Source organism: Mugil cephalus, chromosome 22 (assembly GCF_022458985.1).
Source record: "Mugil cephalus isolate CIBA_MC_2020 chromosome 22, CIBA_Mcephalus_1.1, whole genome shotgun sequence".
Lineage (NCBI taxonomy): Eukaryota > Metazoa > Chordata > Actinopteri > Mugiliformes > Mugilidae > Mugil > Mugil cephalus.
This window is the reverse complement of record NC_061791.1, coordinates 9,432,230-9,459,182: the sequence shown is the minus strand read 5'-3', so window position 1 is coordinate 9,459,182 and position 26,953 is coordinate 9,432,230. Positions and strand designations below refer to the sequence as shown.

At 41.8% G+C, this 26,953-nt stretch overlaps 1 protein-coding gene and 1 non-coding gene across 2 annotated transcripts in view; both read left to right on the top strand.

Annotated features, from left to right (window-relative positions):
- Positions 1-1,108: 1,108 nt before the first annotated feature.
- The window catches only part of LOC125000226 (lysine-specific demethylase RSBN1L-like), a 32,033-nt gene continuing 6,188 nt past the window's right edge, over positions 1,109-26,953 (top strand). Inside the window, exons 1-6 of the mRNA XM_047575637.1 lie at positions 1,109-2,121; positions 8,002-8,148; positions 12,834-13,417; positions 13,654-13,812; positions 21,270-21,407; positions 22,271-22,413. Of these exons, the coding sequence (XP_047431593.1) occupies positions 1,494-2,121; positions 8,002-8,148; positions 12,834-13,417; positions 13,654-13,812; positions 21,270-21,407; positions 22,271-22,413 (1,799 nt within the window). The 5' untranslated portion in view covers positions 1,109-1,493. The remainder of the gene's footprint in view (positions 2,122-8,001; positions 8,149-12,833; positions 13,418-13,653; positions 13,813-21,269; positions 21,408-22,270; positions 22,414-26,953) is intronic.
- On the top strand, positions 20,645-20,716 carry trnad-guc. The gene has a single exon. It is a non-coding gene; the product is annotated as a tRNA-Asp (tRNA).

Here is a 26,953-nt window from a genome sequence, read left to right as displayed (position 1 = left end):
TGCTCTACATTTTAGGTAATATTAGTCGCATGCTCAAAGTCAACACAACGCACTCATCTGCTGTTCTTGAATACACACTCACTCACACACAGAGGCATCAGACTTCCAGTTCCTTGTTTTGCACCATGCAATAATCTTGTCAGGACGTTTATGGCCAGTTGTAACTTCACAATCCGCCTCTTGCAGCTGCTAATCACGTTTAGTATTCACGCTTGGCTGTCGCGCGCTGACAGGCCCCGCGCTGAGGACTCCCGCCAGTCTGATTGAAGAAAATGTTTTCATCTCAATAAATCAAAGTGTAAACAGAGCCGGAGGATCCATGACGCGGTGTAATGATGTGTGCGAGGGAGCGAGAGGCTCATCCAGTTGTGAAGATTGGATGAAAGAGGGCGAGTTTATCTCTCTTAATGGGAACATTTCCATTTCGGCAGGCTTGTGCCGCGGCCCGATCGACGCGTTCACACTTCCCCACGAGATCTGCCAATCAATTGTGGCCATTGTGTGTCGTCTCTGGGGGTCCCGGGGACGGACTGACACATATCATGTTCGCTCTGCAACGTGAAAGAGAAAGCAGCAGGGAGCACAAAATGCACAATAAGTCTAGATTAAAATACGTAGACGATGCTGGTAATGGTGTGTTTACATGTGTTAACGCAGGACTGCAAAAATCAGTGTAAGTTTTGATTCAACATAAACAACGTCTCATTATTAGACATTATGTAGAATGTATAATACGATTTATGCTGTCTTAATATGTGGTTTCCTTGCTTTAAACCAATAGTTGTTCTGGAGTGCCTCTGGTTTAATTCATTGAGTAGTAAAACTAGATTTTAGAATAAATATTTCACAAAAACATCACAAAGCAGAGTTTCTTTTGTATCTATTACCATTAAAACACGTCCAAGTGCACATATAGCAAAACGCTTCACACGCTTAAAGCTGAAATGAATAGTCTAATGTGAAAAATTAATATTTAATTTATAGTGATTCATCACATTGATCTTGTAAACACATGCATATTTTATGAGTGTATTGTATATATAATAATATTAATATTTTTTACCATAAATTGTGGAGACCAAAATAAGTTAATTAACAGTTAATCAAGGTAATAATGTAGCGTGGAATTAGACAAGAATATATCAAATCAATATACCAAATTTGAAAGAATATACAAAAAAATAACTAATCAGTGGATAATGAGTAATTAATAAATGTTTATTAACCAATAACATGAGTTGCATCCATACATAATTAATCTTAAATATCAAAATACTTTGTTCATAAAAACAATTTCTAAGCCCCGCCTCTATTTTTCCCTCTTCACCAGCCACGCCTTAGTCCCGCCCCCTCCATGGCGACATGTCAATCAAAACTCGACCCCGCCCACCCTCGCTGCCTTCTTGCACGTCGCGCAAAAGAAAAAAAGAAAAAAAAAAAAGCAGCAGCGGCGGCCGTTGGGGAAGAGAGTAAATAGAGAGAGAAGCCTCAAGATGGCTGACTCGCAGGGCTCTGCTCACCTCTCCGGAGCTGCTGCTGCTGCTGCTACTGCTGCTCCCTCGGAAGCCTCCGTTAAAACCGAGGTGAAGGGAGCACCGGACAACCGCTCCCAGTCTTCCCGGGATTTCAACCCGCCGCCGCCGCCCAAGAAGGTCCGAGTGGAGGAGCGGAGCGTAAAACCCAAGAAACTCAGCAGGGAAGCAGGAGTGGGAGGCAACGGTGGCGGCAAGGAGAAACTCCAGCAGCCCGCGAAGCAGCAGAGTTATGGCAGCAGCAGCAGCAACAGCAGCGCGGGCTTGTGGAGCTTCAGCCCGGTCAAGGCGAACCACAACAACGGCAGCCCTGCGGTGCCTGGTCCCGGTGGATCCCAGCCGCCGTCAAGCACACACAAAGTCTTCAAACAGAGCGATTTCTTCCTCCACAAAGCGCCTTCTTCCTCCAAGCCCAAGAAACCAAGTAAAGACAAGCAGCGGGAGAAAGAGAGGGAAAAGGGGAAAGGAGGCGGAGAGGAGAAAAAGAAACACAAACTACAGTTGACCTCCGGGAGTAACGACATCGGTAGATTTAACAACATTTCTGCAGTGAAGAGAGAAAATGGAGAGGTCATGTTGGTACCCAAAGGTAGGCCATCATAAGGGTTTTTTAATTTATGTCACTTAAAAATATTAAACTTAAAGTTCTGTGTATTATTAGTTGAGTTTATGCCCTTTTACAGCTACTTGGCTCATGTAGATTCAGTCGCTCGGGACACGAACATGTGGCCCTGAGTGTGGGGCATTTCTAATTTGTCCCGTTTTCGGACTAGCTACTGTTCAAAATGCGCTCCTCGACGTTGCCTGATATCCTGTAAAAATAACAGAGCCTCGTTTTAATCGACATTTGTTCGCCCGAGGAAATGTTTATGTCGAGGTTCGTGGCAGGAAAAGCCCAGTTTAATCGATGTTTAATCGATGTTTCCACGGACCATGGCTGCCCGCGCTCGTCGCTCGTGTTCACCCGCTCGTGAACCCTCGAGCTCCACGAGAGCAGCGTTCCAGGGCTATAGTCGCGCGACCTGGTAGTTACATGGTAACCAGCTGCTCTCGTGCTGCGGTGCAACTGTTACGTAGTTACGTCGTGTTTACTAAATATATTGAACGGCAACAACAACAATACAGTCGAGCTGAGACGTTTGATGCCACAAACACAGAGCGTAATTTGATTGTGTTCGTTTAACAATCGAGAAAAAAAAATCTCTATATACGTATATAATTACATACCTCCGCATAAAATAAATTTATTTCCTTTCTTAAACTACACACTGCTGTCATAACACTGTGACAGCCGCCCGCCATTATGGGGTAAGTGTTGTTTTGGTAGCGCACCACGCCCCCCTCAGTAACCCCAGGCTATATGGGAAACAGACTCAGAGCTTCGTGTCGTGTTGGTACTGCATCATCTACACTTGTTCATGCAGAAAAAACATAGTATTCATTCAAGCACTCCAACACGAACGCGTTTTGTTATTACTAAGCCTTTGCATGTGCATTTGGATTTAACAGTACGGTCATTTATTAGTGTGGCATTGTTGGATGTTTTTATAGTGAGTGACAGCAAAACAATTGGTTTAATCCATTAAAAAAATATGAATGCTACTATATAATCAGTTCTTATGTAAGTAATATCACAACTATTCTTCTTCTTATAAATTGATTCTACAGTTTAATTATTTTAACACCAAAGTAGTGTCTCAAAATCCTAACGAAAACGAGTGTATTCTAAGATGTCAGTAATTTCGTAAGCTGTGGTTAGTAGTACTATTGCATCGTGTTGTAATGGCACATGTCCATTTTAGCCAATGAGCAAAGCTAAATAGCCTTTGTGTTTTATTCCATCCAGTTTCCACCACAAACTACATCCTCCAAAATGATCTTGCATTTGAATTACCTCCTTTCTTTTGCCATTTCAACATAAACATTTATAACAAAGTTGTGAAGGCCAGATTTCAACCAGGATTTGTATTGTTTAGCCACTGGCGTGATGACTCACACATGCCTGTACTGTAAATGGAAGTGCATGATGTCATCTCCTTTCCAGTCGGGTAGTTTAAGAGGTCATGACATACTCTGAACATCCACTGCAGTCAATTAGGAGACCAGACATGTCGTTGGCCTTTTGCCCTAAACACTATCAAGGACCACAGTCTTGTAAACAAGCTGTGTTGAATGTCACCTTTATTTAGCTAAAGAAAATGGGCGGCGTGCAGTGCTGTATGGAGACTTCAGTACCGATACATGCTGCTGTTAATCATTACACTGAAACTGCACATAGTTTGCTTTGATAAGGATGTGAACATGCTTTTAACTCGGTAATTAGACACACTGTCATGACAATAAAAGGTAGTATACCCCTTGATTTGTACTTTAATTTTAATTCTGTTATCGCTATAGATAGATAGATAGATAGATAGATAGATAGATAGATAGATAGATGCTTTATCCCAAGGGAAATATGGTTTCCAGCAGCTTAGAAACGTAGAAAGAAGATCTGAAAGATATTTAAGTGATATAATATATATAATGCTGTGTACAAAATATATATATATATGTATATATACAGTAGCATTAGAAATGACGCTACTATTTTTTTAAAAACAGCTTTTTCATCTGGCAAAATTCAGATGTAGTCGTACATAATAACAAATTTTGCTCCTGAGGTGATCGTGAATAAGGTACCGAACCTCTAATTGCTTTAGTGAGCTCCTCAATGGTCAGCAGAGTAGCTTCAAATGTGTAGACGAGAAAGTATATGAAGTGGAGCGCAAAACACCCGCCCCGCTGCTCTACAAATGTACATGAGTTCGAAACGCAGTGCTGGACAAAGTCCTCGTGCCCCGGACTGAATCCCCTCAGCTTCAGCAGTATTGCTCCGAAGCCGATTTGTGCTCTGACCTTCCTGCAGGGGAAGAATTTTCCTGCAGAGATCCAAAGAGTATCACATCATCACAGTAATATTATTAGTGTTGAGGGTTGCTGTTGGAGCGTGGCTGAAGGCAAGTGCCAGGGAGCAGTGACTCCTGGTTATATTTGATACTGGGTCTGACACAGAGCAGAGAACAAGACCAGGGAAAGTGTAAGAAGACAAATATGACAAAACAAAAAACCATGTTATGTACGAGGAACATTTGTGGAGGTGTATATATAGAAACCCAGGTTATTCTAATCATAACCAAATGCAGATTTCCGGATAAGTACTATGAATAGAAATGCGTGTAAATGAACACCGCAGAAAAGCAAAACAAATGTTTAAAATTTGTCAACTGTGTATTTATTTATTTATTTTTGATCTGGGCCACATACTGTAATACACTGATTAACGCTGATACAGCCCGTTGTGTTTTAAAAGGGGGTAATATAGCAAGTGGTTTGTTATTTTGGTTTGTTTAAAGCAACTGAGCTTTGACGACCCACAGTAATGGGTTTATTTGTGTGGATGGAAATGAGAACTCCCGAATATGCCTGGGACATCTGTGACTGATTACAGGGAGAAGAAAATGAATCTTAAGTGCCATCAACACCCAATTAAGTTACGGCTTCTCTCCCCAAAAATGACACATAGTAAACACTTCATTTGCAGCACCAGCTCAACAGGCTGGCAAAGGCTGGAGAGGGTTTGTTTGAGTTTGTTTTGTTAAGGATCGAGTAGATCGGACGATGAGATTCACACGTTGCTAACAGCTTCGGTTTTATATGCTGAGATTCCGGCAGTAAAACGTGACAAAACGCCCTATGACAGCATGTTTTGCATTTAGTCGTTTTCACCCCAAACGTCTTTAAATCCGCACACACACACGAGGCCCCGGGTCTTTTCTCTTTTATCCGCTGCGCGCCACAGCGAGCCAGTTTACTGCTGGAATGGTGTGCTTGTTAGCGTCCAACATTTTGTTCACATGAAGCTGCTCCTCAGACTGTGATGCTCTCAGTGGTGAGCTCCCCACGTCTAATCTTTGAAGCTGCCAGATTCTCCCACAAAAAAAAAAAAAACAAAAAAAAACATTTGCATGATTCCATTTAATTATCCGCGCAAGAAAATCCCAGGGAAAGACGACAAGAGATTAAAAGAAACAGTCCGTCTGTGTGTTGAAATCAGATACAGAGAGCAAAGAAATCGATGTGCGATAGACGTTATGTAAATTATATGAAAGCTTAAGACTTTTTTAACCTTTTCATGGTTGACATTGAGATGGATAAGCTTACTACACTCATGCAAACCGTTTTAAATTGAAAGTCGAGGGGTTGTATTCTGAGCATATGTATTTATATAGGTTGCCGGGTTAACCATTAAAAACACTGTCTGGTTTATAAGGCGCACTAGTGAAAACTGGGTTATGGTGACCAACATTTGTTTCCGCTGCTGATGTGTTTTTAAGGCTGTGGTGTGTAATGCTATTGGATTATGTTGTGTTTCACCGACGTGTGTTTCTATACAACCTCATTTTAATCAGTTGGCTTAGCTACAGAACCACAAACTACATAATAGTTGAATTACCACCTCTCTCACGCCGTTTCAACCTAAACTGAGCATTATTATAGCCGTCATGAAGATTCAGTGCAGCGCTATTATTATTAGACTGCTTTAGTTTTTACTAGTGTACCTAATGTACTGGCAAGCGCGCGTATGAACATCCAAATGAGGCCGACACAATGAATTTTTGATTCCCATCCCCAGCTCTAAAAAAAAGTTTAAAAAGCCGCGAATAGTTGTTGAAGTTTTTTTTTTTTTTTTGCCCCTGGCCTTCTGTCTTTCAAAGTGTTATCTCTCTTGTGATCATCAGTGGAAAAACACCTGCTGTGTTTCCCTTCAAAACTGGCGGACGCAAAGTCAGACACAAAAATGAGCGAAAAAAACAGATGAAAAGTTTCTCTTACCCTGATGTAATTAATTCATTTCAAGCTTTAGTTTTGTGCTCTTTTGTCGTTTTATATTTAACTCACCACCACTTATCGCCGCTAAACCTTGTGACTGTCTTTCACATATTAATCCAGTTTTTATTCCTGTGGTGCTCATGAAAACCCAAAGGAGAATTTCTCTTTATTTCAACTAAAAGCCTTTTCTCTCAGAGTCTGCACGTTTCCCAGTGTATTTAAGGCCAGGTCAGCCACCTGGGCTAATTTATAGCCTCTAAATATAAGTTTTATGAATGTTACAGCTCTGACGTGTTTTTATTTTTTTAATAAATCTGGCAGTAGATCAGAGTGAGCCCTCTTTTCTAGGCTGCTTCCTGTGGAGCTGAATTAATGTTTTGAAAACGTGCAGATTTTCTTTTCTTTTAGGCAGCTTTACAGTGTCCACTTATCAGCAGCATTTATTTCATATTTAAACTTCTTGAAATGGTTTATTAACGTTATTGGCATTTTTTCACACTGACCAGTTCACAAGGGGCAAGACTCCTTTCAAGTCAAGTTAGTAAATCATTAAATCCATTAAAATTAAATATGCTAGGGTATTTCTTTATATAGTACTGTTGCTAAAGTGTATTGCTGCGCTTCTAATTCTACTACTTTAAGCCCCTTTTACTTTCAAAGCTCTTTCTCCTTTGATCCTGCAAACGGGGAGTCCAGCCACTCTGCGTTCGCGTTCTCACTCACCACGTCCACAGGAGAGCAAACAGTCTGAAAACACAGCTTCCTTTTTAATAGACAGATCTGACCGAGTTCAAAGCAAGAAGTTCTTTGGAAAGAGAAAGAAAGAAAGAATCTGTAAAGAAGTAAATGTTTTTTTTTTTTGTTTTTTTTTTCTTTGCGGGGAAATGAAAGGAACTCAAAGGAGCAAAAGATTTGATAATATAAAAGTTATTTTGAGAAAAGTGGGGGTTTCTTAGCGCCGCTTCAGGGGAGAGATGTTGATCTACAGAATAAATGTGTCACTGTGCGCGCACAGAAAACACTCGCACGCCTGAAGAGGTCTACGGCGGCGTGATGTGTACGTTTTTAAACTATGCTCTCGTGATCCTCAGAGATTTGCAATGAGTGTTGAGTTAAGAGTGCACTCGTATTTCCTCCGTCTGACGGGGGACGGGAGGAAATAAAATTGAAAGCTAAGGAGGATTTTGGGCCCGTTTTTAAGACCGGGGCATAACGAAGAGTTGAGGCAGAACATTGGAGAGGGATGAGTTTAGGGGAAGAACGTGAGGTGTGATCTGATGAGAGGTGGCTTTAAAGTTGTGAGTAAAGTTGCAGAGTGACTTAAAGGGGAACAGAAGGTCTTTACAGAGATAGAAACGTAGATAGAGATACGAGTAGAGGCTTAGTGGAGTGATGACTTTTCTTCTGAAGCAGGAGAACAACATTATGTAGAGGGGAAGACGTTAAAAATGAGGGTGGAGCGTTTGGCACGAGCAGCGTTAAGGGCAAAGAGAAACCAACCTAAATGAACCACGTGTGTGTTTGTGAGTAAATCTGAGCTCCTATGCTAATGTGCTACCACCGGTGAGACCTGAAACCTTCCTCCGCGTTTCCACAGAGCACTCCACCAAGGACAAGGCGAAGGAGAGAGAGCGGGAGGAGAGGGAGAAGAAGAAGGTCAAAGAACGGGAGAGGGAGAAGAAGAAGCACAAAGTGATGAACGAGATCAAGAGGGAGAACGGAGAAGTCAAGCAGCCCATTAAAGGTCGGTGGAAACTCTCACACATGCATACGAAGTGACGTCTGAAAGGCTGTAACAAATTCTTATTTTTCAGTGTTGGTTAAACTGGTGGAAATTATAGAGGGTTCGTCATCATTTGGAATTTTACATCTGAAAATAGTACGAGATGTTCTTCATCGGATGCAAAAAAAATAATATGTAAATATGTTACAGAAAATGAAACCCAGATCACTCAGGCACACTGTCATTTTAGAAACACGTCCAAGTAAAATGTACCACACATGTTGCACTGACTCGCACTCAAGTGTTGTATATTATGTTGTCACGTGTATAAGTGCGCCTCCGCGTGTGTTTTAAGCTCGGTTAAAAAAAAAATCCCTGAAAACCTGCTGCTAAGGTAACCAAACATGACCCACTTCCACAGGGCACTGTACAGTAAATCATCATTATGTTGGTAACGTACAAGCAGCGAACACAACTGCTCAGCATCCCAGTGGGTGTCGGAAGAAATGCTAATACTGTGAGCTAGTCATAAAAAAAAAAAAGGCCCAAAATAACACGGTATCCGTGCGGCGGAGGGAAACTCCTTTAGTGTGACAGTGGTGGTTATAACTATTTTATTATTTTCTTGAGAACTTAAGCCCTGGAATTAGACCGACCCCGACCTTTGCTCTTCACACAAAGATGTACTTACGGTTTGTTCAGTCTGACCTTCTGGCTTAACTTTGATCGTAACGAGAGAGGCCGGGAGACGAGACAGGGGAGTCTTGTCCACCCATGTGTCTAACGCCAACCTTTCTCTGACACTCACTTCCCACTGCTTCACATTTTAGATTTTAGGCAGCTGTGGTTCAGGGGGGTAGAGTGGGTCGTCCGCTAATTGCAGGGTTGGTGGTTCAATCTCTTATCATTCATGGTTCGAACTGAAGGCTAATTCGAAATGTGCCTGGGCAAGAAACCAAAACCTGAAGAGCAGATCATTGCCCATTAATGAAGGAAACAATTGACTGAAATAAAGTAAATCATAAAAAAAAAAATGAATTGATTAATTTTGACATTCTCAAACGTTTGAGTCTGGTTGTTTTGGAGAAATTTGTGGTTATAATGGAAAAAGTGGTTTAACGCCACAACTGACGGAGCTCTGGGGGCAGTGAAACAAACTGTTGTCGTTATAATAAGTAGTCAGGCGATACTTGGCGAGCAAGTGGTTTGCTCTCAGAAAACGACAAAAAAAGAAAGTAGTGTTTTCTAGACGTGTTTTTGACAAAAGAGAGCTCAACTCATAGACTAAAGTTACTGTATTTCCTGTGAGTGTTTCATAATAGACCTCACTTTATCGTATAAGAAGATACGATTGTATATTGCGAAAAATAAACTAAGCAGAAACGTCATAGACATGTAGCGTCTAGAACATACGTGACTCTGGGCGTATAGTGTGAGGAGACGGACGGAGATGAATCTCCAGTGTCAGCCTGCCAGCGAACGAGTCGGCCTCCACTGTGTGTACACTTCATGAATGCAGAGGCGACTTTCGTTGTTAACCTTTAGACGGCGGTGAATTATTTGCAGAGCTCCGCGACTGTAATCTCCACTGGTCTCCTCCATGTGAGTAATCTGAGCTCAGCCATTTTTCAACAGTGGTAATTTTCTTTTTAAGGCTTTTTTTTTTTTTTTTAAACCAATACACACAAACACACAATTTAATCATATAAATATATATATATTTAAACATGGATGCAATTTTATTTTTATTGATATGATTTGTGCACTTGTGGTCTCACTTGTGTCTTTTGCTGGAATGTCATGACCACACTGTGACATTTCAAGGACTTAGTGGAGCATTAGCCACATACCGTGACCAGTAACTGCAGATGGAAATTACAGAGAGTTCATCCGGTGCACTGTTTCATTTACTTTCTGTACGAGGGACATGCCCTCATACGTGTCGGTTCATCCTCTCGTTATCGGCGTAGAGTCAGAAAAAGACTGGATGTGGAGAGACGGAGTAAGAGTCGGTGTTTGGTTTTTCTTGCTCACATCCTGCTAGAGAGTCTTGTATTAAATCATGTGTGTTTTACAGGAATAGAGACACGATTAGATTTGAGAGAGAAATCCCCACCAGAGAGTCGTTTTTTTTTTTTTTTTTTTAGTGATAGCGAGTGGCGCATTTAATCAGAGACTATTTACAAAAGTGAGGGCTGATGGAGAGACGCGGAGGGAAAGTTAGAAATTTAATCAGCGAGAGAGTGTTAAGTTTACAAGTAAATAGAACGATAAAGAGGGAGAGAGAGAGGGAGGGAGAGGGAGAGGGAGCCGGTGGAAACATGTATAGGAAATCAATAGGTAGCAAATGGCCACGCTGACAGTAAAGGCTGCTTCACTGCCACTGAGACTGTTTGTGTATTTAACGGGGAGCTTACCTGACCTCAAAGCTCATCATGACCGTCCAGGTATAAATATGTATGTGAGAAAGCATCCGACCTATATAGATGTTAATTATGTTTCGTAAACCTTATCCCCGTGGGAGGAGTATTACCTGTGGACTTATTCAGAAATTACCCCCCATGTCTGGTTCGTGCTGCGCATTTGGAACGGACGATCAAATTCAAATCAGTTGACTTTATCCTTGAATATTATGTTAAGGCTCTAATACTCTCTGCTTCTCAGAGGTATTATTGCACCTTTTTCCACCACTACGCTTATCGACTCTTGGAGCTTAATTTTTTGTCTGTCTCTTCATGCTGTGTCCTAAACAAAACTCCTTTAAGAAAAAAAAACCCAATAATTACAGGTCTTGTATTACTACAGGACCTGTTTTCAGAGGAATACGGTCGGCAATTTGCTGTGTAATTTTTCCTTTACAAATTATGGACATGGCCGATTTGCACGGCATTACGGTCAAAGACGAAACTCTGCAATTATTACAAATTACTATAGATCCCCAGGAAATACTAGTCCCATGCAAATAGGCTTTTAAATGTTAAAACTCTGCAGGAAGGGGCGGCTACTGTCTAGGATTCTTCAGCAGGACATTTTTTGTAATTGATGAAATCTAAACCAGCTGTTGCAGAATCAGACTGAATCGGAATTAGAGGCAAATGTGCATAAAGGAAGGAAAATGTGAAACTTATACAGAATTTAACAGGCTGACACTCATTTAACTCATTATGTTTAAGAATAAACGCTCACCGGCCACTTCATTAGGTACACTAGTGGGAAGCGAATGCACCGTAATATATAGCAGTCCTGCAGTAAATCCCCCTTCATGACTCAGTTCAGTTCAGTTTATGTTGAAATGGCGTCAGGCGGGTTGTGATTCGGTTTTGGAGGATGTATTTTGCGTTGCTGTGAAACTGTTTCTGTACACAACAGAATACAGTTTAATAGAAACTACAAACCACAGCATCCAAAATAAAAAAGCGGTATTTTTTTATTCTGAAAATCACAACCTTCATAAAGTTTTAATATTTAGCGCAGGGATGTATGTGACACTTTTTTACTAGTTTATGATGGTGTGTACCAGTTGTTTCCCCTCAGCTGCTCTTTATGAGTTAATTGCAGTTCTAATGCAGAATCCAATTAATTGATCCTCACCTATTTTCCTCTGTGTCCGTTGGTTGACGAAGGCTGAGGTTTAGGACTAAACATTGGTGCGTGTAGATAGATTTGGGGGAGGGGTGACTCGTGGGTTAAAGCTTTTGGATTAGTAGCTTGGGTATTGTACTGCAAATACCTTCTCCCCCCCCTCTCCCTCTCTCTGTTGCTCTCTTTAATACCCTCTCTGTGCTGTTTTTCATTCTGTCTCATTCCTGCCTTATCTGGCTTTGAACGTGTGTTGGGTACAAGCAACACTGAGTCTGCGTGTTTATAGCGGATGTTTAAATAATGCTGAGGCAGCGGCACCTCTATCACCAGCGCACACACACACACACACACACGTACATATATATATATATGTATATACATTATATGTTCACTTGTTTACACCACAGCTTGGCAAGAGTAAGCCTGCTGGCTGCATGTTTGAAAACATTTGGCTCTGACACACACAGATAATACATACAGTCACAGTTTGCATACATTTGCATGTTCTACTTTGTCCGGCCTCAGGCATTTTAAGAGCTGTAAAACCATGTTAAGTATTATCTCTTTTCAAATGTGCCACCGGTTAAGTGTGTTTTATTGCACAGCTGCATTTCGGTCCCCTTCAATTTATTCCTGCACATACACTCTGTGAGAAAAGCAATGAGTCATCAGTCTGCAGAAATAGTTTCCAGTTGTATTGTTTTTAACTGCCAGATTTCAGGTGTGTCATTATTAGAAAGGGAGTGATTTTAGTTTTTCCCTCTGTTTCTTTTTCACGTCTTCTAACAAGCTCTTGAACACAATCAATCAATCTTGTTCCCGGCTTTTTTTTTTTTTTTTTTGTTCAGTTTATTTTGCTGGGAACGTTTTTTTTTTTTTTTTTTTTTCAGCATTATAAGAGGACCCGAGAAAAACTCTTTTCTCACAGCCGGGTGCTGGAGAGAGACATTTTAGTTTGTTGATCCATCACACATCAGAAAACCGACTTTTATAGATTCCTACAAAGCCGCTTTTAAGGCTTTTCAGAATGACAACCTGCTCCTCGTATTTTTGTGTCTACGTTTTAAAAGTGTTCCCCTTCTCTCCCTCTCTCTCTCTCTCTCTCTCTCTGTCACTCTGTCCAGATGAAAAAGAAAAAGCCAAGATCAACTCCGAGGAGCTGCAAATCAAAAAAGTGAAGAAGAAAAAGAAGAAGAAACACAAAGAAGGGGAGAAGCACAAGCGAGTGAAGATGTACCACCGCTCCTGCCAAACCCTTTGCGCGGGGCTGCTTCTCCTCCCTCCTTCCTCCTCGTCTCCGACCTCTCCTTCCTCTGAACCAACGCAACATGCCTCCCTTTCCCCGTTCAAGTCCCCTCTACCCGTTTACCCTCCGCCCAACAACAAAACCTCCCACCACCCGGCTTCCTCTCCTCCTCTCGCTTCCAAATCCCTCTTCAACTCCTCTCCTCACGACTCCCTCGACTCTCCGTCGTCCTCCTCCAACAGGAGCCCTCTCCCTTCCCCGATCAAACACCACCCGCAGACCACCTACCCGGGCTTGGCGGGTCTGGAGTTCGCCCCGTACATCCACATAGAGAACCAGCCTAACGGAGGGGCGCTTGTCGCTCACGCCTACGCGTCCCAGCTCTCCTCTCTCTCCGCGGACCAGAGGCAGAGATTCGCCGAGGAGTTCGTCACCTTGGCGTTCAGCGAGGACTCGTCGCAGGTGCGGCACACACGCTGAACAGATTGATCCGTGAATGCTGATTATTTTTTTTTTTTGCAGCTGCCGCGTCGTAGCACCTGCTGCCGACAAAGTCGATTACTTCACTCATCTCTGACCTCTCTTTATATAATAGTTGGTTTGAAAATTATAGTTTGCGTGTTATACCTGTGCAGCTTTAATTTAGGTCTTTAGCTCATTAAGGAAGGTGAGACTTATCTGAATTGTGTGTTTTGCAGGCAGCTCATTACGTCATGGGGATCGTCCACGGAGAAGCCGAGTATCTACCGGACTTCTTGGACTACTTCTCATCCAAGTTCCCATCGGCTCCAGTCAAAATGGAAATACTGGGGAAGAAGGACATAGAAACCACCACTATGGCTAATTTCTACTCTCAGGTGAGTCGATAAAGGGAGTTCATTGATTTATTTGATAGAGGATGTGTGTAGAGCGTACACAATTCTGAAACTATGCTGACAAATTACTTACTTGCTTATTCAAACCTGGAGCTGTGGAGCCGGTGAGCAGATGATGAGGCATCTAACTGACACGAGAAATAAAAAGTCCTCACGTCTACAATAGCAACCGCCTCCAAACTATGTTACCTGAGGCTTGGTATCACAACTGTCATGAACACTAATTGACGAAGTTCACACTGAGGTTTTGACGCATTTATGACGCCACTGTGGTCAAGGGGAAGTACCCAAAGGTTGTTCTGAGATCTGTTTTGATCAAGTAGTTGTAAGCTGGGGACGCACGGTGAAGGAGGATTGTTGTTTTTTTTTTAGATTTTCTCACACTTGCACGCATTGTAGACGCAGGAAGAGCAGGAAGCTTGGGTATTTTTCTCTTGTACAAGCTTAGATGAATGTGCGAGAGTTTGGCTCGAGGCTTGTTGCTTGAGTGCTTTTCAAAACTTCAGCTTCGCATTGATCAAGTGCAAACACGTCACCGAAAGGCGTCACATGCGACTCCGGCACTTGATCTCACTTTCCTGCCGTCTATGCAAATAAAAACATTAATCATTTGGGGAGCACCCATGTGCGCAGTAATGTCACTGCATCAAATATGCGGCCGTGAGCCTGTGAAAAAGGAAAAATCTCAGTTATAGTCGGGGCAGACTTGTACTTGTGGGTAAAATAAAAATATCTGTGAGAGCTGTGAGGACAGCTGTTGTGTAACAGATAATTTATTTGTAGCCGATAAACTGTGACTTGGTGTCGACTCACCTTTCTGAAGTGAAACACAACGTGGTGCACAGTCAACGTCTGTTAGGTAGATATCTTTATTGTCAATGTACAAGTACAAATGAATTGCAGATGGAGCAAACCCATTAGATACATATGGTCTAAAAACAAGGTGCTAACAATTGAAATACTTAGATAAACTATTATACTATACTATTAAAAGTGTACACTGAAGTTGAGACCTGAGAGAATAATAATAATATTAATAATAGACAGAACATGGTCCCCTGTGTCTGCAAGTTGTGGACAAACTATAATTGCTTATAACTTATAAAGTTAATGTTTTCCACACTTTGGAGACTTTTCAGTTGTTGTTGAACATATTGTTGCTCCTGCACCAGCTGCTGTGATTCCACATGTGAACATCGCTCAGTGTCTCTGGTACATGTAGCATCAATGGTATCTGCTGTACTTTTGTTAGCAAAGAGAAACTGGCCTTGGCTCGAAGTTGGTGTCGAAGCATTAGTTCTTTTGTCAGCCCAAGAATGTGGGCGGCGAAGACGGGAATGTTGGCCGTCTCTTTTCTTATTGACAAGTGTCACTTGACTGTTTTACTTGTAGGAGTTACAAATCCGTGCATAATGAGAGGCTAGAAAGCCCCGATTTGTTCCGACCAGGAAATGTCACTGGTGAGCTTTTCAAACCGTGACATCTGTTTCCAACTGAGCTGCCACCCTGTAACTGTAGTAATAAAAAAAAACGTATTATAAAATGCGTAAATAAATAAACTCCCTGATGCTTAGGTCTGGGTGGTCTGTGGCGCTTCCAATACACTGGCTCAAACCCTAGTGCACGAACACGCTGTATTGTTGTGGCTTTAACCATCTGTTCGAAGCATCTGCCTCCATCTGCTTGGCATTAAAACAGCTTTTGGCATTTATACTGATTTCTCAGACTAAATGACAAGAGTGCACATTCGGGCATTACTCTGTAATCTTATGAAAGCAAAGGATGTCATTATTAGAGAGCGAAAGCAAGAACGTTAGAAAAGACCCAAGGGTGACAACGAAATGCAGTTTAAAAAAAAAAGAAAGACAAAACTTAAAAGGGAGCGAAACGGGCGGTCAATAAAAGATAAAGCAAGTGACGGAAAAATAGGCTCAAGAATGAGAAAGCAAGAGGTGGAGTCGGAGGCTGTGAGCGATGAATGCTGTCAGGCAGGTGGCAGGTTCGCTTTAAGTCAGGCTAAAGAGTCAAGACTAACAGAAAAAGGTGTTTTTCCTCTTTCTTTTCATTTAAAAGCACAAGTACAGGAGCAGCTGCAGCCTGAAACCTCTTACCTGCTCCTCACTATACGCTTTGAGGACAACTGGAAAAACAAGAAATGTTGGTGTGTGTGTGTGTGTGTGTGTGTGTGTGTGTGTGTGTGTGTGTGTGTGTGTGTGTGTGTGTGTGTGTGTGTGTTCTGGTGGTGGTGGAACTGCTGTGGATTGCCTCCTCTGAGCACAGCGACACAGTGAGACCTCTTCATTTAGAGTTGTCCCATGTCTATAGTTCACTAATGAAAAGCCTTTTGTTGCCTGAAACCTCCTGAGTGGCTTTGTGCTGAGATACTGCCTGCTCTTTTTCAACAAGACTGCAGGCAGGACCAGGTACCGTACTGGGTGTGTGATTGAGTTTGTGTGGCAGCACAGGAGGTGGATCGGTTTGTGCTTCCTATCGCTCTCCTTCCTGCTATTTCTTCTATTTCTATGAAATATTAAACATTCATATTCATGTTTATATCTGCTTTGTCCGCATTTGTCTCCATAAACAACGCATCATTGATCTCTGAATTATTTTGCATAAATTAACCAGATAATGAATTCATTAATTAATTAACCACATTTAAATGTACGTTTTTGTCTAAACTTTCCCTGCAAAGCCACTTCCTGGTCTGTCCCTTTAAGAGTAATGTTCCTTGCAGGACTAACGTCATTGTCCACTGGTCTTGTTAATTTTTTCCTCCCTCCTCGCTCTCGGCAGTGACCTTGGGAAGTAGACATACAGTCTACACATACACACACAGATGTGAGCTTGCATACTGATAACAGACGCACAGGTAGTAACACGCACAGATTAATGGTCCATCATAGACGGTTTTTCAGCTCTCCGTCTCTTTTGTACGGCTCTCTTTTTTGTCATCCTCCCTTGTTTATCCCTCTTTTGTTTGGTCTATTTTCCAGCCATAAATATGTGTGTGTATACACACACATATTTATATATATAAATATTTTTTGGTGTGCCACAATTTAATGTGCTGACTCTTTGAGTATGAGACACAATCACCCGCACACTTGTATATCGTAATTGATCGTGCATAGTGGTTGACGCTGCGTGTTTGTGATGTTCAGATCGTGACTGCAGGCACCGGAGTTGCTTTGCTGCTGCTCGCGCTCTGTGTCTGGATTTTGTATTCAGTACCTGTCTGAGGCCATTTTCACTGCTGGAAAGGATTATTAAAGATTACAGAACTCCATTTTCGCTGGGCAAGTTCAGCCCGACAGTCAATGCACGACGTGCTCGGGTTGAAGTTTAATGCAGCCTTCCTCATTTAGTCACCGAGTGTAATGATACAGTCGACGGCATCAGATGAGTAAAAACAAAAACAAAGGAGCAGAATGCTGCTTTTATTTTTTATTTTTTAATTAATTTGTGCCTTTACGTACTATATTGTATCCGTGTGAATCTGGGCTCGTGACAATCAGGAGAAATCCGGTCTAACGTGTTTTATACGTACCATTTTAAATCTGGATCATTACATAAATACAGCAGCCAATGAGAGAAACGAGTCTCCAAGAACACGGGGCAGCCTTGAGGCTAACATTAGCTAGCATACTACTGTTGACAGATATTAAACCTGACAGATCGAATCTCACCTCCAGTTCTTTAGTTCCTGCCTTACCAATCATTTTCTCATCCCAATCTCTCTTCTTTCTTTTCTTTGATTGTCAGTTTCTTGCATTTGCGCTACTGCCACCTGCCAGACTGGAGTGTGAACCACTAGATTTACAGCATGTGATTACACTGAAGTCTCACCTTTGTTGGCATCCACTTCACATGGGTGCTTTATGATTTCAGACAATAATCTGAACGATGTGTGTCGCACTATTATTTTGAAATATTGTAGTGTGTGCAAGTTTCAGATTAGAAACAGCTGAGAAGTTTGTTTTGCGGTCTGATTTTAAAAACTTATTCTCATTTGTAAACAAGCTAACACCTAGCATGTTTAGCTGCTGGAAAATCCGAAATGTTAAAAGGAACTTAACTAAATTATGACTTATTTCTTGTGAGAAATAGAGATTTTTTTGTGGTCAGTGATTTGGTGTTTAGGTCAATTGATACTTAGGAGGTGAAACAATGGTCCACTATTCATTTTTGTTGCACGTGTTGACTGAAGGAAGCCTACAGCTATTTATTATTTTTCGTTTCTGGGAAATCCCATTTCACGAAGCAGATTTACATCGACTGATTTGCTGCGCACAGTTTCTCTGTTTTGTATTAAACGTCATCACAGTAGTTATTAGATGATCGCTCTGATACACGCCAACTTAAAACCATCTTTAACACGGTGTTTACTAAACAAGCCGAGACTTTGTCAGGTTTTAATTTGGACTTGAAAAGACTTTGTCTTTTAACAAAGAAGGTGAAAAGCGACCATCGTGTTGTTTTTTAATGAATGTGTGTTCGTGCGTTTGCATGGCTCTCTTTGTAGTTGAGCCAAGGGAGAGATTATGAAAGAAAAGTGTGTCCAATTGTGTTGGAGGCACCAGTCAGCAGCCAGAAGCTTTGTTGTGACGCAGACGCAGTAATAGACTCATAGACTTACTGCTCCACTGTCTGACTGGACGCGATGATTAGACGGAGACAGCGGAGAGGGGAAGGAAGACGGAGTCTGACGCAGGGAGGTCGGGATGAGGTCAGATACAGCAGTGGGATGATGACATGGCATGAATTCAGCTGCAGGGGCTAAAGAGTGAGTTGATTAAAGAGAGAAGAACTTGTTACGGAGTTAACAAGTGAGCCAGAGACGGAAAGGAGAGCAAGAAATAGAGGATTGATCTAATATAGCCCCCATCAGGGATGGGAGTGTTGCGAGCGGCGGTGCTGGAGAGGCCGAGACGGACGAGACAAAACGAGTTAATACGTGTAAAACAGCAAGTGGAGAGTGCGTTTACAAGCACGTACGCGGAGACGAGGAAAGACCGGCGCATCTTGAAGTGTGCACCTCAGAGGAAGTCTGTCACATTTCCTGTTTGCCTTCACTTAATATAGACCGTGTGTCTTTTAATGGTGTTAATTTTATCCGTGGTCGCGTAATACGCTCTCCTGTAGTAGCGAGAGGCTTTTCTCTTCGCAAACGGCGGCGGTTATTCAGCCGTTAAATTATGCACATGTAAACACACACACACACAGACACTCATAAGCACAGCAAACAATTATAATCACGCAGAAAGGCAAATGAGTACACCCACAAATACATGCACTGGTGCGTTTGAATCCACGTGTGCAACACAAACTGATTTCTTTCTCTCGGTATCTAGGTCATTGACTCGGTGCGACTATTTAAAGTGCTGTTTGTGGAGTATTTTGAGCTTTTAGTCGTCATCTTATGAGGATATTGAGTGACGCTGCACAGATGAGGTGAAGTGCAGCGAACACACAACAAAGAAGCCTGTGGCTTGAGCTGCTAAAGCATGAGAAATTGATCGAGGCACTTAATCATCATAAATTAAACAAACGCCAGTCGGCAGTTGTTTGGTTTGTGTACTCAGACCAGTGAACACGCGGTGGATCAGGAGCTCACTTTGTGACAAACACACCTGCGGCGCTCGCACCTCTTCATCTTCATCCATTGTTTAATAACGACACTTTCTATATGCTAGAGCCACCTGCATCCTCACCCTAAAGACACACCTGGGAGCTGACAAGCACCTTCCCCTTTTTTTTATTGTTCCCAATTTATTGTTTCCATCATCATTACTCCCCCTTCACTTCCTTCCACCCATCTTCTCTAAACTTGTCCTCATCTGTCTTCGTCCCACCTTGTCACACTCCATGCCCACACCTCTCGTATTATTGTGACTCTTTAACACCTTTTATTCTCATCTGCTGTCAACCCTCACAGCTACAGTATTTATTTTCACCTGCTTATCCTTTAAGTTACATACATCCTCTCCTCGTTTCTTTTTCGCCCTGCTTTTTATTGTGTCTACCAAGAGTTTTCCCCTCCTTCCTCATCTCTCTCCATCCATCTCTCTCCTCCCTCCGGTCTGTTTCTCTTCCCTTCTCCATCCCTTTATCTCGGCCTCGTTGTCAAGTGGTGACTCACTGGAGGCGTGCAGCCAAGGATTTGGTCAAGACACACAAACACGCACACACAAACACACACAGCCTGATCAGCCAACAGTGGAGCATGCGGACCCCGTGCTGCACGTACTGCACACACAAAGACACTGTTGAGGATGAGAGGGAAGAGGGAGAGGGAGGGATGGGTTAGACACACAGTCACAAACGCCCGACGCTCTGTCGGCCAAGTGAAAACCAGCAAACGGTCGGTTGAATCACACCGATGGTGCAGAAACATCAAGTGAAAACCTCGAGCGCAGACGGCGTCCGTTTTGACACCCTGTAATCATTAACAGCTTCCGTCTGTCTTTTTTTTATTTTTTATTTTTTTTGCTCCGGTTTAGGTTTAGTCTAATCTTGTGTTTTCCTTGGCCCCGCCAGAATAAACATTGCATCTGTGTTATATAAACATTGTTTTTCGGTCAGGGCTATAATTCTTTTTTTTTTTTTTTTCCCCTCTTTGTCATGTAACCCGATGAAAAAAAAAAGCTATTCTTTTATTAAATCGGCAGGTAAATCCAAACTATTCACCCTTTAGTCACTAAATATATGCGCAGTATGACGAAGGAAACAAAACAAGCAATGTCAAGAGGTTTAATGGTGAATGTGAAGAATGTGGAAACAATCTGGAGCATGTGGCTGTAACACACTAGTCTCCTCGTTAGTATAGTGGACAGTATCTCCGCCTGTCACGCGGAAGACCGGGGTTCGATTCCCCGACGGGGAGTGATTATATTTTATCTAATTTTTCATGGGAATTGATAAATTTTCATCTGTATCCTGAAGATTTGGCCATTTATTAGTTGTAAAGCACACTAGTTGCTGTTTATTTGTGAATTGCTAGATAGATTTATCTAGACAATAATCAAATTAATGCTCCACAATGTAACTTGTGGGATTTATGGTCAAGGGCATAAACGCACATTTTTTTTAAGCGTCTAACTTAATTTTAAAGAGCAAGATGGTGAAATACACTGGCTGTTTTTTTGTTTTTGATTCCTTAACCGTGAACTTATTGTAACAGAATAATATCATGAACCTTTTAACCCTTGGTGATCCTCATGTCCCCATGTCCCCAAAGGTGGCGTCCTCCTTGCCTCAAACCTTAGTGTCCTGCCATGTCCTGTTGACAACAATGTGTATATTGGAGTGATGTTTGTAGTGGTTTTTGTAGGAAAACTGCTATATAAATAGTTTTACTTGTAAATTATGAACTTAATTCACCTACAAAATAATAATCTGGGTAATGAATTAATTATATATGATTGTGTCTTCGACAGGTGAAGAAAACCTACAGTCACGGTACATACAGAGCTGGGGCCATGAGGCAGATCAGTCTGGTGGGAGCCGTGGACGAGGAGGTTGGGGATTATTTCCCAGAATTCCTCAGCATGCTGGAGGAGTCAACTTTCCTGAAGGTGAGGGATCAGTGGCGGTAATCCTGTACACGAGTGCACGAGTGGATGAATGGGTGGTGAGTGGGGAAAGTGACAGGCGGGTTCCAAAATAAGATATAGAAAAGTTTTGAGTGGATTGTGCGGAGACATAATACAGTTTTGTGTCTTCCTCGCTGAGTAGTACATCAAATTTTGATCTGCTTTATTTCAACCAGTGCACATCCATTAAAATTTTACTTGCCCCAGTGCTCTTCCTGGAGCATTTTCTTCTACTCCAAAACAGTTCTTTTCCTTCATGTGCGACTATTTGTTTCTAGAAATCTTAAGAGACTTATTTAGAAATCCCAGTCGTAGGATCCTGCTACACACACACACACACATCAACACCACAGCTAATAGTCTAAGTGGTGGCTGGCAAACAAGAGGCGTTAAGTGGCGCGTCAAGTGATTTTATGCCGTTTCCCAGTTTCACTTTCGGGATGTTGGTTCTCTTTTTAAAGCGTCTGTGTAGCAACAGGCCACCGAGTAGTGTTTTTTTTTTTTTTTTACTTCTGCTGCTAACATACAGGAGTGACAAGCTCGTCCTCTGTTATTCTGTGTTGACACTTGAAATCTCCCGCATGCCGAGTGTAGGAGTGCCGTCGTATGCTGAATATCAAAAGACGCACATCCTCTGGCACTTTCCATCCATCAGCAGCAGCTTTGGCTCTGATTCAACTCCCCTACGAAGCGTCTCGGCTGCTGGTGACAAGTCGTGCCGGGGGAGATGTGTCTGTGCATGGGTTTTTAATATTTTTTTATTTTTTTGGTAAATAAAATACTTGATGAATTGGTTAACAACTGAAAAAGACAGGGGTGTAACGACGTGTTGCCTTCTCTCACAGCGGACTCTTCCGTGGGGAACGTTCTCCAGCCTAAAACAGATGAGTCCCACGGAGAGCGACGACGGCCCCATAATGTGGGTCAGACCGGGAGAGCAGATGATACCTGTAGCCGATATACCAAAGTCTCCTTTCAAAAGAAAACGGTGAGTTCAGCAGCGCACCAAATAAAAAGACAGAGATTTAGGAGTGTTATTTATGTTTGTTTATGACTATTAAAGTCTCCGTGGTGTTCATGAATCGGTGTGTACCGGCTTGAATCTGCACATTGCCCGTGAGGACTGATTAGAGAAAAAAAAAAGCAACAAAACACACTCGCCAATTTAAAGCAGCAGCTTTAAATATGGGAAGCTTTGTTGTAGCCGAGCGGCGCCGGATGAGGCAATTACCCCCTCTCTCTCTGTTCGTCTGTGTCACAGTGTCATTGTTGCTCACGCTGTCTCAAACACATGAGCGAGACCATCACAGAGAGTGTGTGTGTGTGTGTGTGTGTGTGTGTGTGTGTGTGTGTGTGTGTGTGTGTGTGTGTGTGTGTGTGTGTGTGCGCGCGTGTGTGTGTGCGCGTGCGCGCGGCTCAGATGAGATCATGGTTACATCAGACGCCACTTCACTTGGCAACCAGTCAAACACACATTCCTTTCATGTGTCGTTCGTTTCTTCCTCTTTGTGTTTATTAATGTTTTTGCGCAAAGTTGTTGTGGAGTTAGTTAGAATCGTGCTTATCGTGAGCAGGGGTGTCAAAGACGACGCAATAACAACTCGTTAATTCCTTTAAATGCGACTTATTTTGTTCGTGTGGGTTCTTAGATTTGACCCTCGTCGTGACCCGTAGTTTGAGAAATCACGAGGCTGTGCAGCAGGGACAAACCTCCCTGAGTAGAAATTAATAAAAAATGGTCTTTTGGCAAAATCAGCTTTAGATCTGTGGCAGATAATTCTGTCGACAGTATTTACTAACGATGTAAGTTGAGTTGCCTCCAGAGTACAAGCACTTGTTGGACCCCCATGGAAATCTGGATAGTTTGCAACGCAGCTTATTTTATTTTGATCATGCACCTTGATATACCTTAGACCGTATATGAGGAATTCAAATCTTTCACCCGATCCATAAAATAATCTGTAAATATTTCTGTTTACAATTAAACTCCTGCTATCTGAGTTTTTTCCTGGAAAATATTCAGTTTTGCGTTGGATTGTTGCAAAAATAATAGCATACATTTGTCTAACGCGAGCATATTTGACCACTCACATGTTGATAAATGTATTAAAGCCTTGAAAAATATCCCTTTATAGTAGATTTAGATCAGATAAAAGTGTCACCTGTGGAAAAGCATCTGATTACATATTTTAAAGAAATGACCGCCCGAAATTTTACATTAATTTTTCCTCAATTCTTGCTTCTAAATTGCCCCTTTTATCTGCATTTGTCTTTGCTAAATGACAATTTTAAGTTTACGTTTCGGCCGTTTGATTAAAAAAAAATTAATCTGAAGAACTCGCATCATCTTTGAGAAATTAAGTTGCTCATTTTGTGATATCTCCTGACTGAAAAAAAAACAAAAAAAAACATTTTAATAATGGACTAATTATGAAATTCATCTAATTCTTAATGAGTTTTTTTTCCTTTTCATTAAAAAAAAACTTGATTAAACCTTTTTTTTTTTCACACGAGGAAGTAATAAAGGACACCTACCTGCTTTTTAATTAGCATTTGCACCTTAATTTGCACATTATGTTCCACATTTGTACGTGTTTTGCCGGCGCTGGTGCTGCAGGTCGTCTTGAGTTGCCTGAAGGAAGCGTTAGTGACACTGTGAATGTTTGTGTCTGTGTGTCAGAAACACTTGTGTAACAGCTGCTGAGCAAATGTGTTTTCATAGAGATGCAGATGGACGCTTAAAAAAAAAAAAAAAAAGAACTATTATCTCCTTCTTTCTCTCTTTCTTATCCCATCAGTTGATTATAAATTGTATTCTCTTTCAGACTCTTCTCTCTTTTCTCCGTCCTTGTCCTCTTTTTACCTCCGTCTCTTTCTGTTTCTCTTCCAATCTGTCGTCTGCTTCCTCTTGACCTCTCTTTCCTGTTTTAACTTGATTTATTAGACGGTCACTTTTCTGCAGTTTTGTGGGGAAAATGTGCGTTAAAGAAAGCAAATACATTAAGAACAGAATAACTGCGCAAGTGTCGTTCATGTCTGTGTGTAAAGACAAAGACGTAAAGACAGTGAAATACTGAGATCTTGTTTTGCAGCGCGTCCTTGGCTGCAGTTTGACCCTATGTTATTTTCTAGGGAGGGAGGCTGCTTGGCATGGGCAGCGTCTCGTCACGGCTTCTTTTTTTCTTGGTGGTTTTTGGAGAAAAGGTCAAGCTTTGTGCTTCTGACAAGACTCCGAGTCTGAGAATTTAGCTTGATTATAGCAGTCAGATGATAAATACACGCTGAGGCATTTCAGCCATTTGCCGAAGAGCGGCCACGCTCGCAGAGTTTTACAGTAATTGCGGCGGTGGTTGTAGGCAGTCCTCGATAAAGACTGCGATGTTACTGTCAGATACGGGTTTTATGAGAAGGATGAGCTGATTGAGAGCCTGGGCCTGGTTAGAGGTAGAGAAATAAAACAAAGAGAATAATTATGGTAATATTCAAGTAAGTAGAATTTTAGATCTGTCTGTCTGATATCGTTAGCTTAAGAAATTTCAAATATTTAGGGCACAAATACAACAGGAACGAGTAGTTTACAAGTGTCTGTTTGATACTGTAAACAGTGACAGACTGGAAACATGACTCCTAGTGGTATTTGTTGTATTTGCATCATCGATAATGAAATATTGACACAGTAGTGCTGCTGCAAACAATAACACGAGTCTATTAACTAGTCACTTAATTAATAATAATATAAATCAGTGAAGGAATCATTTCAAACCTTTTAGCTAATGGTAGTTTATCGAATGTAGACGTATTAAGAAAGATACAGCTAATTAATCTGTTTGTTTACACCCACTTTTTCTCGTAATGTATCTTGTTTTGTTAATTCACTGGAAAGCAGCGGTGTCACACGAAGCAGTGGCATCAGATGAGGACAGACCGAACCGAGACAATCAAGAGGCTCGTTGTAATTGCTCGGATCAGATCAGTGGCTGTAAATCTTCCCGGTCGAGGGGCTGAAGTGTGGCATTTGTGTTCGCTGTGGTAGGCTGTATATTATTGGGTCTCCCACAACATGTCACAGATGATGGATGACGTCCATGCGTCATTACAGCCCTAAATGTCAGTGACATCCTCCGCTGGGTTTGGTGTTAAACTCTAATCAATTAAAAAGTAAGTTATTCAAAGATGCGCACATAGGGATGAGCTTTTATCTCAGTGGTTCTTAGGGTTTGATCAACACTTGACGGCAAAATATCGTGGAAAACGAGTGTGTTGTTGCTTTAAAATGTACATTAGCAGGATTTCTCATCAGAGAGGAGGTTCCCCGTCTGCCTTTCTTCCTTTTATTGCCTTATCCCTCGACGCCCCACCTCTCTCCTTATTTATCCCCTGCCTCCCTCCGCCATCTCCGTACTCCCAACGCCACTCGTATATTCCTCACGTTCTCCTCCTCCTCCTCCTCCTCCTCCTTCATCCGGCCATAAAACACACGGGAGCCTCTCCTGACAATTTGTCGCATGCACCTCCAGTAGATGGTAGACTTCAAACGGCGATTGTAGATATGCACCTTCAGCACTCCTCCCTTTACACCGCTCTCTCTTTTCACCGTTTCACTTACCAGCTTTCCTGGTTTTACATTTATTACTGTCAGACTGCAGTCAGCTCAGACACACTAAGCCCTCTTTCCCTCTCTGTGTTTCATCTCCCCCCTCCGCTCTCTCTACTATTTTCCTCCATGTCTTTCTCTCTTTTTTTTTTTTTTTCCCCCTCTTCCACCAGCTCATGCCTCTCTGCTCTTATCTTTGAATGAATGAACGCACAATTCGGCGTTCAGCACGGGCAGCCTCGCTGCTGCATGTGTGCGTGCGTGCGTGTGTGTGTTACACTCTCGAAGGAATCTCTCGCAGACTCCGTGTGTTTATATTCTAGTTTGAATCTGACTGCAGCTCCAGAGTGAGTCACTGATCCAGTAGTGAGCTGACTGCAGTACTTCTATTGTTTGGAAGAACGGCTCATTTTTATGCTTTTGCTGCTCCGCTTCTCGGTCTGCACGCGTGTAGCCGAGCGCTCATGTATGTGTTCTGGCGTCCGCATTTGTCGACTACTTTTCTTTATGCTTATTTTTTGACACCGATTTCCGATTTTTCATTCTGATTTTTGAATGAATTGAATGAGAAGTTCAGGTAAATAAGGAAAATGAACGTTCATCAAGAAATAAAAGAAAATGCACATATATCAGAATTTAAGACTATTACACATAGTTGTAGCAAATAATAAGCAAAATGCATAATAAATATTCTAACAACTTATAATTTAATTTGCATAATCGAAAAGGAGTGGAAGTGGCGTGGAAACGTCTATTTCAGAAGATGCTTTGACATTCACAGAAAACACCAAAATAGTGTTTAATATTAACACAAATACATTGAAAGATATCATTATTATTAATTAGTCTTTCATTTTGTTTTTTTTTTTGTTACTCATCTTTTGGCGAATGAATGTAAGATCACCTGTTGTGTTTTTTGGATTTTGTGCAAAGA